Genomic DNA, 13,158 nt, shown 5'->3' with positions numbered 1-13,158 from the left:
TCTAGAAATTTCCAGATTTTCGGAAATCTGGAAATTTCCAGATTTCTGGATTTTTTCTAGAAATTTCTAGAATTTTTGGAAAATTTTCCAAAAATTTCCCGATTCTGGAAATTTCCAAAAATCTAGAAATATTTCAGAATTTCTGGAAATTTCCAGACAGAATCCTGGAATCAGAACTTAAAAAAAATAGAAGAAAAAAAAGAAGAAGAAGAGAAGAGAGGAGGAAGAAGAAGAAGAAAAGAAAGGAGGAGGAAGAGGAAGAAGAAGGAGAGAAGGAAGAAGAAGAAGAAGGAGGAGGATGAGAGAGAGAGAGAAACAAAAAAATTCGTTTTTCCAATTTTACCCCTTGTCAAGTCATCCATTTTAACGGTGTTAAGCTATTTTCCGTTTTTCGGGTAACGACGTATAACACGCTCCTTTTTTTTTTTTGTAAAAACAAACCACATGGGTTTTTCTTGAAATCCATGAAACCACATGTTTTTTTTTTAAATTTACCCTAATATTAATTATTATTATTTTTAGATAGTATAATTTATATTTTAATTGTGTTTATATAATATTTATTTAATATAAATCTAAGAAATAGAAAAATACAAATTCGATTAATCTTCGATTAACCTTCGGGTGGTCTTGTCTGCCGGACTAGCGCCTATGGACTTTTATAACACTGCTCTTAGATCAAGTAGTTGAGAGTTCAAATCCTAAAAAAACTATGTCAGAGATTAATATAAAAAACTATTTTTGGGCTTATCTATTAGTGTAAACTTTTAGTTCAATTAGTTCGTGATACCATGTAATTTTGGGGGTGTTTGTTTTAGTTTTTCGGAAGAGCGTTTAACGTTTCACTCCAAACCGTAGAAAATATAGCGTTTGATTAGGTTTATATAATTGCATCATTTAACATTTTCTTTGCAAACTGCAACTTTTTATAACTTTTCATGAATAAATGTTTGTAGTTATTTGTTATTGATAAAATTATCCTTCTTATTTTCACAAAATATCTTACTTCTTTAATATTATTTCTATAAAATAAAATAATTCCTGAAAGAATGTTTTGTTACATTCAATAAATTATTATTTAGATTATTTTTATTAATTTATATAATATATTTTTATTTTATAATTTATTTGTTGATTAATTTAAAATACGTCCATATTAGATATTTTAAATACTAGCAGTAACAATTCAATATAATTTTATAAAACATTGATAGTTAAACAACTAATAATAAGCTAACAATAAAATTAAACAACTTATTATAACCGTAAACATCTAATAATAAAAACAATAAGTATTAACTAACAGTTGAACCAAACAAAATTATGGTTCTAAAGAACTTTAATTGTTAGATGTTTAATATCAGAAAATAAAAAATAGAGTGATTTGATATTATGTTTTAAAATTTATTAGCTTGAAAAAAAGGGGTAAAACTAAGTTCAGTATAATTTAATCAAAACATAGTAAACAAAAAAGCAAAAGGGTGTTTGTTAGAAGGAATATAAGAAGTAAGATATGATAAAAAAACGAAATAACGCTGTCTCATATTTATTTAAGAGGTAAAAAAGTGAGAAAAGAAAAAGATAAATCATTTCGGAAATAAAATCAACAAAGATTATTGGCCCTATTTACAGAAACTTTATGATAAACAGTTCTTTTTCATTTGTAAACATGGTAAATTTGTGGTTAAAAAAAAGATTATTGGCTATAATGTAAAAATGATAAAAGTTTGAGCAGCTATCGGTATAGTTTACCCAAACATAACAAACAAAAAGTAAAAGCAATACAAACAAACAAAAGAAAAAAACTGGAAAACCTTGCATATATTGAAACCTCGCTTTTTCCTTTTCCACCTCCATAAACCTATAGCTTTCTGCTTTTCCAACTCCAAAAACCTAGCGCCGACGCCGTCATCAACCATGTCCGAGATGAGACATGGGCGACAGCGACTAACTTCTTCATCAGACGTCCCTCCTCCGCCGGAAGAAGCACCAGAACAAGTTCCGGCTCAGATTGAAGCCTCTGCTAGGATTCATCGTGCTTTGAACAATCTCTTCTTCTTTAGAAACTCCAGAAGTTTCATCAACTGGTTCGGCTTCTTTGAATCCATGTCTTTTTCTATTCTACATCTAATCTTCACAACGATTCTTTTAATCGGAGTAATGGTACTGTTCATGAAATTCGACATTTATGCGGAGTTCTCTCTTTTATACATCGGACCGCCGTTCTTATTCCTTTATCTTTCAAACATTGTGAGCACACTTACTTTTGCTCTCACTGGAAATCCGGATGACAAGCTATGGAGTCTTTTACTCCTCAATGATCGAAATACTCCAGATGTTGAAATGATCGACGAACATATACTAGATTTTAGCAAGCACTTCTCTTCAAAGATGCTGGTACGATTTTATTTACTTTTCCCCAAATTTTAAATTACATTTTCTAATAATGAAATTCTATTATTTCTTGTAGAATTTCAGAGTGTTTGTGGCTTGTTTTACTTTGATTTCCGTCGTGTCTAGGGTTGCAGTAGATCTACAGCGCTTGAACCAGCACGCTAGCCCATTTTATTGCGGGTGTATTACCGTGTTTTGGTGTTATCTGTGCATTGATTTTGTGATATCAAACGGATTCATTTATATAGCGGCGGAGTCGTGCAAAATACATGTTTCCATCTACATGAAGTTTTTGAACAGATCTGGGAATAATCTGGCTCCATTGCTTGAGCATCATAAGCGTTTGATAAAAGTAGTAGAAAATTTAAGTAAGAAGTATTCATGGTATCTTGCTTCTCAAAATATGATATGCTATATGTCCGCATTTTTCACCCTCACCAGTGTCCGTGCTGCCGATATTCATAGGACTGGGCCACTTTTCATGCTCGGAGCTCCTGATTTTATGGTATCGTATTGACGTTCTTTAATTTGACTTCTTAATTAGCGTCCTGTTTGTTTCTACTTACCATTTTCTGCTACTATTAACTGTTTACTTACTGATAGTTAATAGATAGTAATTAATTGGTTTAATACAGTATTTGCCTTCTGAATTTGTTCAAAAAGTTTGATTGACCCTTTAAACTTTCAAAGTGCCCCGATAACTCTAAATTTGTATAAAATGTTCAGTTAGCCCTTTGAATTTGCGTAAAATGTAATCAATTGATCACTCTATTGCAAAAAAAAAAAAAAAAAGTAAGTTAAATGCAGAAAATGTCTTGCACGCGTCTTAAAAAAAAGTAAAACAATCCAGATCGGGAGTATTGCGGTTATAATGTTAGATAATACAATGTTTATAGTTGAGCAAGTAATAACTTCATTTTTACTTTATTCTTGAATTATGCAATGACATTCTAAGACACGGGGAATACATATTCCGAATTTAATTTACTTTTTTGCAACCGAGTGATTAATTGATTACATTTTACGCAAGTTTGAGGTTAACTGAACATTTTCTGCAAATTCATGGAGTCTTTGGGACATTTTAAAAGTTCATGACCAACCAAGCTTTTTGACAAATTGGGGATCAAATAATGTATTAAGCCTAGTTAATTTAAGAAAAGCTTTTTGTCGTGTATTTAAATTTAATTGATTTTATTATGCTCTTACAATATTTGCAGTGTTTGGTTATGGTGGAGCTTCCGGTAGTCTGGACTATTTTGCTTGTTCTAAAAGACCTTACATTACAAATTGACAAAATTTCTGCAATTGTTAGTGAAAAAAGTAAATTAGCTCTGGTGAGCTGGCATCCAAGAATTGCATCTGACTGGATAAATTTTGGTATGTATTTATTGAAGTTTTTTATTTTATTTTTGGCCAATTGAGAAATTGTAATTAATTTCGTTTTGAAAATTTGTATTTTATTTATTCAGCAAGGGACATTACGAGGAACACGAAGGGGGTTTACATATATACAAGGAAGGTGAATTCAGGATTGCTTTTATGCTTTGGGATGCAAACATTTGGAGTTATGGTATTAGGAATTCTCATTTCTAAATCTCTGCCTCTATAATATAAACTATCTCTGCATTTTATTTTTATGCTACTGTTAATTATCAATTCAGATTATGTAATGTGAATCAGTTACATATTTTTAGTCCTTTAAAATGAAATGTTTTCACAAATTAGAATGCATGTGTGTTTAAATTTTGGGAAATTTATATGTTTGTCTGACCTCAAATATCTGCATGTCCATAGTTTAATATATTTAAGATGAAGTTACAAAAAAATATATATATATTTAAAGATTAATAAATAAAATAATTGAGCTTATTTGTACTACTAAAAATTAAAAGGCTAATTTCATGCATGTCACAAGTATTTGTTAATGTTAAATTCTCAACTATCAGAATTATTGGTAGTGTAATTTATCCTAACATTATAACTATTCAACTGAGATAATTACGAATTATTTCAATTTTATTTATCAATTTAATTTTTTAGTTTAAATGGTATTTTTTGACATGGTACAAGGACCGCTCAACCAAGTTTAATATTTGACATATATAAAATTATTAAACTTTACTTGGACTAATATTCTTTTCCAAACCATTATAAAAATAAACAGTTTCAAAACGATTATTTTTCTAAAAGAATTTCGAAATAATTATTTTTTAATTTATCCTAATGAGTTCTATATAAAACAAAAGGGAGGAGAAAAAGTACATTTACATATATTTAAAAGATAAAAGAGAAGTAAAAAAAAAAAAATCAAAATCAATATTTTGAAATGATTTTGACTACTAAAAAACTAGGCTCTAAGTAAAGAAAAATCAGGCCTACTAATCTCAATGAATTAAGTGTCCTTGACTACAACTAGCCTTTTCGGGTTTTAATTTTAATAATTACCCTGTCAATCAATATTTGATTTCATAGAAACCTTTTCAAAAAGTTTTCTTTTGCTAAGGAGACTATAAAGTTTTGGATAAATAATTTATTAATGGTAGGAGTTTTTATTTAAAATATTCTTTAATCTTCCTATTTGAAAAAATATATTATAATATTTTTTTGGTAAGAAAAAGTCTAGGTAAGAGTAGGTCTATCCACTTTTAAGGTCAGAATTAATCACAGACCTCGATGAGGGTTTACAGTGAAATTTACAAATTACCTACCAATTAGGGTTAAATAATAGTTGTTTGTATAAACAAGGTTATGATAAAATCTTTATTTGGATTAAAATATAGTAATTAACTAATCAAAACCTCTACCGTAATTCAAACCTCCAATTTTACCTTAAAAGACACTTTACCAAATAGGGCCTATATCTAAATCAAATAGGTTGGTACATTTAGGTGGTGTTTGATAAAACTTAAATTAAGTGTTGAAAAAATAAGTACTTAATTTTAATTACTGAACAAATATAATTATTTGATAAATACTAAAAATAAGTACCCAATTTAAAAATATTAGTTGATAATGTTCAAATTAAAAATTTAAGTTAATTTTTTTAACTTATCAGAATAAGTGATTCTATGACTTAACTGAAATATTTAAGTTGTGTTAACAAACAAGCTTAAAATGAATAAACACTTAATGTATTAATTTTAATTACTGAGTATAGTTATCAAACATGGCCTTAGTTAGACCAAATAAATACTTCATTATAATTTTAAATATGTTCAATAAGTTTCATTTCATTTGGGCTTATTTTCTTTTGCGAGGAAGTGAACCTATATGTACTTGATATTTTCTCTTTCATTGTTTTATTTTATGCGTTTTAGAGTTTGGTGTGACAATTATGCATTTAACCATTATAATGAAAGTACTTCAGAGGCAGTAGGTCTCGTGTTTCAATTTTTTTTTCAAATCTAAATTTTATTTAATTAATTCTTAACTATACCAAAAAGAACCAAATAAAAATCACTTTAACAAAGTTTACAGCTATATTATTAAGAGATAAGGTATAAGTTTTTTTTTTTTAATTAAAGATTGGTTAGCGAGGAATGGTAAGCGGCGAACATCCCAGCTATGCTAGCACCCGCACCACAGACCCAAAAAAGTCCCGAACCAAATTTATTAAAAGAGTAAATAAATGTCATAATACAAAAAGAATAAAGAATAAAATAAAGCCAAAAAATTAGGAAAAACGATAAAAGCAACGTCTTACACAATCATGTCCTAGCTAGCCTTCAGTCTCTAGCGTTCTAACCGAATAAGGTTTGAAATCTCACATCTTATATATATATTAATGAAAAATACAGTTCAAATTTAACTGTCTGGTAAATTTTAGGCTTAAAATTATATATTTTTGTACGTAAATGTCAAATTTGCTCTCCATCATAATCACATTGCTAAAATTTTAAGCTATTTCTATTATTATTAAGAGAAAAATTATGCAATAAATTTTGAAGGACCCATTTTATGCTATTGTTATTAAGCAGCGGTGCTTGAAAAAAAGAAGAAGACAATATCTCATTTTAACATGTTGCATCCTTACTTGTGGATACTATTAAATTCAAATATGGAATAATAATTATTCATGAAAATCGTTTTTCACAATTAAAATTTTGATAATTATTATATTACAATTAAAAACAAAAAATAGGATAGGAGGCCCCAAAAAATGAGGCTCTAGGCGGGTATCTAGGCCGATTTCCCTGAAACTCTCCGAGTAAATATTGTAAACAACTTTATTTTTTTTTTAATATTTTTATGATTTTGTAAAATTTAACTGTGATAATATTATGAGTAATTAATTTATTAGTCCTTATATTTTGACAAAACACACTGCTTAGCCCCTATATTTTCAAAAACATATGGTAAGGTCTCTAACATTTTTTCTTAGTGAACTGTTTAGTCCTTCCGTCTGTTTGTTAGATTTTTTACCATTTATGACTTCGAAAATGACTAAATTACCCTTTACTATTTACCTTCAAACTTTAGAAAAGGAAATCCAATTTAGAAGAAGAAGCTATTTGTATGGAGAACAAGAAAAAGAACAGACACAATGCTTACGAATTTGAATGATTAAGAAGAAAATCAAGAAGAAGAACATTCAAAGTTGATTTCAAATGTATTAGAGTTTAAAGGAAGGGAAAATAAAGGAAAGGAAAATAAAGGAAAAGAAGAACGTAAATCCAAATTGACTAACAAAATCTTCATAAGAGTCTAACGGCAGAGACTAAACAGTTCATCGAGAAAAAAGTTAGGGACTAAACAGTTAATCGGGAAAAAGGTTAAGGACTTTATCATATGTTTTTAAAATACTGGGACTAAACAGTGTGTTTTGTCAAAATAAAGAGACTAATAAATTAATTACCCTAATATTATTAAAAAAAAATTGTAATATTATGTCTTCAAATTTATTGGATATACAGTAAAAAGTAAAATTTAGTGTCAATGATTGTAATTTACCCCAAAACACAAGAGACAAAAAGTAAAGGTGATATAATTATAAATATATATAAAAAAAAATCTGGTTTACATTCTATTAATTGATGAGTAATTTTCTTGTGACCTAACGTACGTTCAGAGTGCAATCTAAACATTTGGTATGCAATCAGATATTTAGGTCACAAAAAAAATATAAATTTAAACAGGCATGCAATCTAATTTAAAAGTTAACTATATGTTCTTAAAGCTAACTATATGTGTGATAGGTTAGTTTAAAAGTTCAGAGTGCCAATAGACAAAACGTACGTTACAGTTACAGTGGTTAATTGATTTTACTATGTTCTGCAGTGTTTGAATATGGTGGTGCTTCCAGTGGTTTTGAGTATTATGCTTGTTCTAAAAGACCTTACATTACAAATTGACAACATTTCTAAAACTGTACATGAAAAAAGTGAATTAGCTCAATTGGCGAACTGTGATCCAAGAAAAGCATCTGAGTGGAAAACATTTGGTATGTATAGAAAAAACTGTTTTAGTTATTATTTGTTATTTTTGGGGACAAATTATAAAATTGGAGCTAATTTTGTTATTTATGCAGCAAACTTCATTGAAACGAACAGCAAGGGAGTATACATATTTTGGAAGAAGGTTGATTCAAAAGAGGTTACTAATTTCGTGATGAAAACATTCAAACTGCTGCTATTAGGATTTCTGGTTTCTAAAACTGTGCCTCTATTAATATAAACTGTCTTTATATTTTACCAATTGAGATTATGTAAGTACGTTTATTACTAATTTTTAGTCCATGTTTTCAGAAATTAGATTGCATGCCTGTTTAAATTTATATTTTTTTTGTGACCTAAATATCTGCATGTCTCTTATATATATCATTCGTTTTAATATATTTGAGATGACTAAATATTACAATTGGGTTTATCTTCTCTAATTTAGTAGAGAAGAATATTGCAAATTACTTTATCCGTTTCATATTATATTCTTTTTGGAGAGTTACATAGAAATTAAGAATATTAGAAAAAAAACTTTATTGTTTTTTATTTATTGATTCTACTATTTATTTATTATAAGTCTATTATTTTAATTAATTTTCATAAACTCGCGTTTTATAGCGCACATAAAGTGAGTTAATGTGTATGAAATAAAAAAAAAATCTCTACAAATGATGGGAGTATTTTTTTTAAACCACATTCAACATGTTGATTGTTGTTTTAATTTATCTTGATGATGAGTATACCTATTTATTTATTTTTAAAATGTATGATGCAAATCAGCCATAAAACAAAAGGGAAGAGAAAAAGGACACCTAATACATATAAAAAGATAAAAGAGAAGAGAAGAAAAGTAAAAGTCTATATTTTTATTTTGAAATGATTTTGACTACTAAAAGACTAGAGGCTTAAGTAAAGAAAAATCAGGCCTATTAATCTCATGATTTTGACTACAACTAGCCATTCGGGTTTCTTTAAATTGCCTTTTTATTTTGGGACAATTACAAAACTATCACCTTTTTAGGGGTTAGTTTTCATTTCTAACACACTTTCAAAATCTCACCAAAACTAACACATTTCATTAACTAATTTCCAACCTTACCCTCATCTCTAACCTTTTAATAACGTTGTCTTCCCCCCATTTTTCTCTTTTCGTCCCGCGCTCTCTCTCTCTCTCTAAAGAACGGGATCAATTTACAGCTAACGATCAACAATCAATCCAACCACAGTGTGTGCTTCAAGATTTTATACACAATCATGTAAGTTTTTCATGAATTTACAATATTTAAAGCTTCGTCCTATTCATTGTTGATGTATCGGTTTGTTTCTTTGAAACCCAATGTATATCATTGTTGTCGTCTATTCATGCTATTCCTGTTCGTGCGAAACCCTAAAATGAGTGACATCAATTGTAAGAAGATGCATTTGATTTGGAACTTCAATCTGCGATTTTCTCGACAGTGTCGATTATTGTCGATACTGTCGATATGAATGTCGATACTGTCGATATGAATGTCGATACAAGATTCATATCGACATTCAGAGATGTGTGATTTTCCATTCTAAATCATAAAATTCAAACACAAAGCACATAAAACATAAGCATAATTTTTATATTATATATTAAAAAGGAAAGAAATACATAAAACATTAAAAAACGAAAAAAACAGAGTAACAAACACAAAACACATAAACAAAAAAAAGAAACAAACACAGAACAACTAATATAAGTACGTAAACATTAAAAAAAAAACAAAAAAAAAACACAATTATTGGTACTCATGACCCATTAACACCTCAGCGTAGTCCTTCTTGGACTTCTCCAAGTCCCGCTTGAGGCGCCTTACTGTCCTCCTCAGCCGCCTGTTTTGGGCCATGACTGACTCCAGAAGGTCAGAGGTCTCTTCTGCAGCCCAAGACATGGTTTGTGCCATGCCCCTCATGAACCTGACGATTTCGTCCGTGTCTCCATCACGGAACGAGAGGATGAAAGAAGCCATGAGTTCTTCGAACTCAAGCATAGGATGAGGTGGTGGTGGTGGTGGTGGTGGTGGCGACTGTGGTGATCCCGGTGGTGACGCTGCCATTGTTTTTGGATAAACTTGAGAACTGAAGAGTTTACTAGAATGAATAATAAAGTATGAACAGGTAATGAGTCTATTTATAGATGAAGGAATTGTAATATGCATGGGAAATCTCAACAGACTATAGGGTGATATTCGAATAAGAGTGACATTCGAAGAAGAGTGAAAGTCAAATTAATCATTACCTGCATTTAATGCTCACTAATAGAGTATTCCAGAAAAACGTCTATTCATATTCCGTCGATATACGTCGATATATAAGCCGTATCGACATTCAAACCGACAATACTTTGCAGATACGTGCCGATAGGTGTCGAAATCTATGTTGTATCGGCATATATCGACGTATTTAATGCTTAGCCTGATAGTCAATGTCATCATTACATGCATTTAAGGCACCGCTTAACAGATCATTCTAGAAAAACGGCTATTCAGATTCCGTCGATATACGCCGATATATGAGCCGTATCGACGTATATGCGCCGATATGTGTCTATATGCAAGTTGCATCGACATATATCGGCATATCTCATAGTTTGAAGTGTGAATACCAATAATATATAATTTTCGTTAACTTTCTTCGTTTAGTTACAATAATATAACATTTAATTTACTTATGTGTTTATGGTAATGCAGAAATATGTCCACCCCGAATATTTGTCTGTGTATGGTTTCGTGGGATGGAGAATGGAAAAAAGAGGGGCCAATGGACACTATGATATACGTTGGTGGTCAATCTAAGGTGCTCCATTTTTCAATCCCAACTGATTACCAAACTTTGAGAGATAGAATTCACGCTTCCCTGAATGTTGATGCAACCTGTTTTGACATACAAATGGCAATGCACACAACATACGGTCCAAATAAACTTTTTGGACGATTAGCACCAATTGTGGATGACAGTGATATAGCTGGTTTCGTTGAGTTTTGTAGATAGAATAAACCCGATGTGATGCCATTATATGTGACTATGACTTCTCGAACAAGTGTTGCGGAAGTAAGGCGACCAATGGTTGCTGAAGTGAGGCGTCAAAAAGTTGCGGAAGTAAAACGTCCAATTGGTGCAGAAGTAAGACGACCAACTGTTGGTGAATTCAGTCCACAAAATGTTGCTGAAGCAGAGGCAACCAGAATAAGTTATTGTGTGCCTAACATAGAAATTGAGACTCGTGGTCCGACAAAACATGTCATGAATCCATATACCGAATCTCCTCTTGGGCTAGTCGATATTACATTGGATCACAATTGTGGATATGATAATGTAGTGCACGGGGATGATCAAGGATATGGTAATGGATGTGATAACGATGACCATGGATACGATAACGACTACAACGGATTTGACAATGATGATCACGTATATGATAACGATCATCGCCAAAGATCCGTTTCAGAACCATCGATTGATAATGTTCAACCAAGTTTGCATAAGATTGATGATGATACAAGAATGAGGAGGAGAACGGATCCATTTCGTTTTGTTCCACAAGTACCAGAGGATGTAGACATTCCGATCAAAAGTACAGGATCTTCCGGGGGTGATGGGTTGAAGGCGCATGATATGTTCAAAAGCAAACGAGAACTGCAAGATGCACTTGTGAGATATTCAATTGATAATATGTTCGAATGGAAGGACTCCTGCAAATACTGTATTGGTCATTTCCAAGTACTGGCCGAAGCAACTCTTCCTAAATAGATTTAGTTGGTCTGATGTTAACAACCCCTTTATCTGTTCTGCTGCTTGTAGGTTACACCTAACCGTGATGACGCTTTCCGTTCCAAATGCTTTTTTGTATTTATATGCAGGTTTCTTCTTGGCTTTCTTCTTCGACGGAGAGGCATGCTCATCTCTCTTCCTCTTGTCTACACGATCATGCTGAAAAATGTTGTAGACATATCATCAGGGAACATAAAATCAAGCTAATTATAACGTTGACCTAGAATGAGCTAGCGTATGCTAGAATAAGAGAGTTATCGGCAATATAACGTCGATATGAATGTTCTATCGGTAATATAACGTCGATATTAATGTTCTATCGGCAATATAACGTTGATATGAATGTTCTATCGACATTATAACGACGATATGAAAGTTCTATCGGCAAACTGATCGACGATATGAATATTATAGCGGCAGTATATCGTCGTTATGGATGTTCTATCGGCCATTAGGCTGTCTATGAATATGTGCTATCTACAATTAGGTTGCCGATGAACATACACATCGACGAATTTCAACCAAACCGAATGACTTCCTAACACCAGACGAACCCAGAAAAAACCCTAACACCAGAAGCAGTAAACGAAACGAAACGAAACGAAATGTTCCTTCTCAAACACAACAAATGTACATGCAATAGAAGAGAGAAACGCAAATGTAAAGTCAAGTTATTTACCCTCTTTTTCGTTCTTCCTTCTGAGTTCGATTCGTTGTCTGAGCTTTGTGTTATCGCCATGTCAACTCCAAGTAACAGAGATTCGCCGGATGAAATGTACAGAATCGGCCAATGAATCGCCGGAAAGTTAGAGAGATGAATAGAGGGGTGTTAGGTTAGAGTGATGGAAGTTCGAATATTGAAGAGCGGGAGCGGAGTATTAGAGATGAGGGTAAGGTTGGAAATTAGTTAATGAAATGTGTTAGTTTTGGTGAGATTTTGAAAGTGTGTTAGAAATGAAAACTAACCCCCAAAAAGGTGCTAGTTTTGTAATTGTCCCTTTTATTTTTTATTTTTTATATTTTATTTTTTATTTTTTTTAGAGGAGGGATGAACCCAGGAACAAAAAAAAATTAAATCAGTCTATTGATACTATGTCCATACAAATCGTCGTGTAAGATTTTCCGGATGCTTGAAGGAGGCACACTACACTCATCATGATCCAAAGGGAGCTTCTCTGCGAATCTCGCTATGCCACTCGATTGCCTTCTCTGTAAGTATACACAAATTTCAGAATCCAATCTTGCTCTCTTAACTTCTGGCAATGCCGTATAATCCAAGAGAATGGGTGACTCGAGGATATAGGCTTGGTGATAAGCTCAAGAACAGATTTAGAATCCATCTCCACAATAACTTTAAATTGCCTATCGATATCTGACTTGATAGGAACTTTTTGATAAAAGTTTTTGATACAGATTCAAAGCGATAAATGGAGGTTTTAATCGTAAACCAACAAAGAGTTTCTTCTCTAGCTAAACTAGAAGGAGTGAATCCCAATAACAAGGGATAAACCTCGGTTCTCAAAGAGAA

General features: G+C 31.4%; 1 protein-coding gene across 1 annotated transcript; it reads left to right on the top strand.

Moving 5' to 3' along the window:
• Positions 1-1,820: 1,820 nt before the first annotated feature.
• On the top strand, positions 1,821-4,115 carry LOC136230763 (uncharacterized). Its single transcript, XM_066019933.1, has 4 exons — positions 1,821-2,397; positions 2,471-2,899; positions 3,612-3,771; positions 3,864-4,115. Exons 1-4 carry the CDS (start codon positions 1,918-1,920, stop codon positions 4,001-4,003), a joined length of 1,209 nt encoding a protein of 402 aa, XP_065876005.1. The 5' UTR covers positions 1,821-1,917; the 3' UTR covers positions 4,004-4,115.
• The last annotated feature ends 9,043 nt before the right edge of the window (positions 4,116-13,158 follow it).

The sequence above is a fragment of the Euphorbia lathyris genome, chromosome 5 (genome assembly GCF_963576675.1).
Source record: "Euphorbia lathyris chromosome 5, ddEupLath1.1, whole genome shotgun sequence".
In the NCBI taxonomy this organism is placed as follows: Eukaryota; Viridiplantae; Streptophyta; class Magnoliopsida; order Malpighiales; family Euphorbiaceae; genus Euphorbia; species Euphorbia lathyris.
This window is presented reverse-complemented; position numbering and strand designations above follow the sequence as displayed.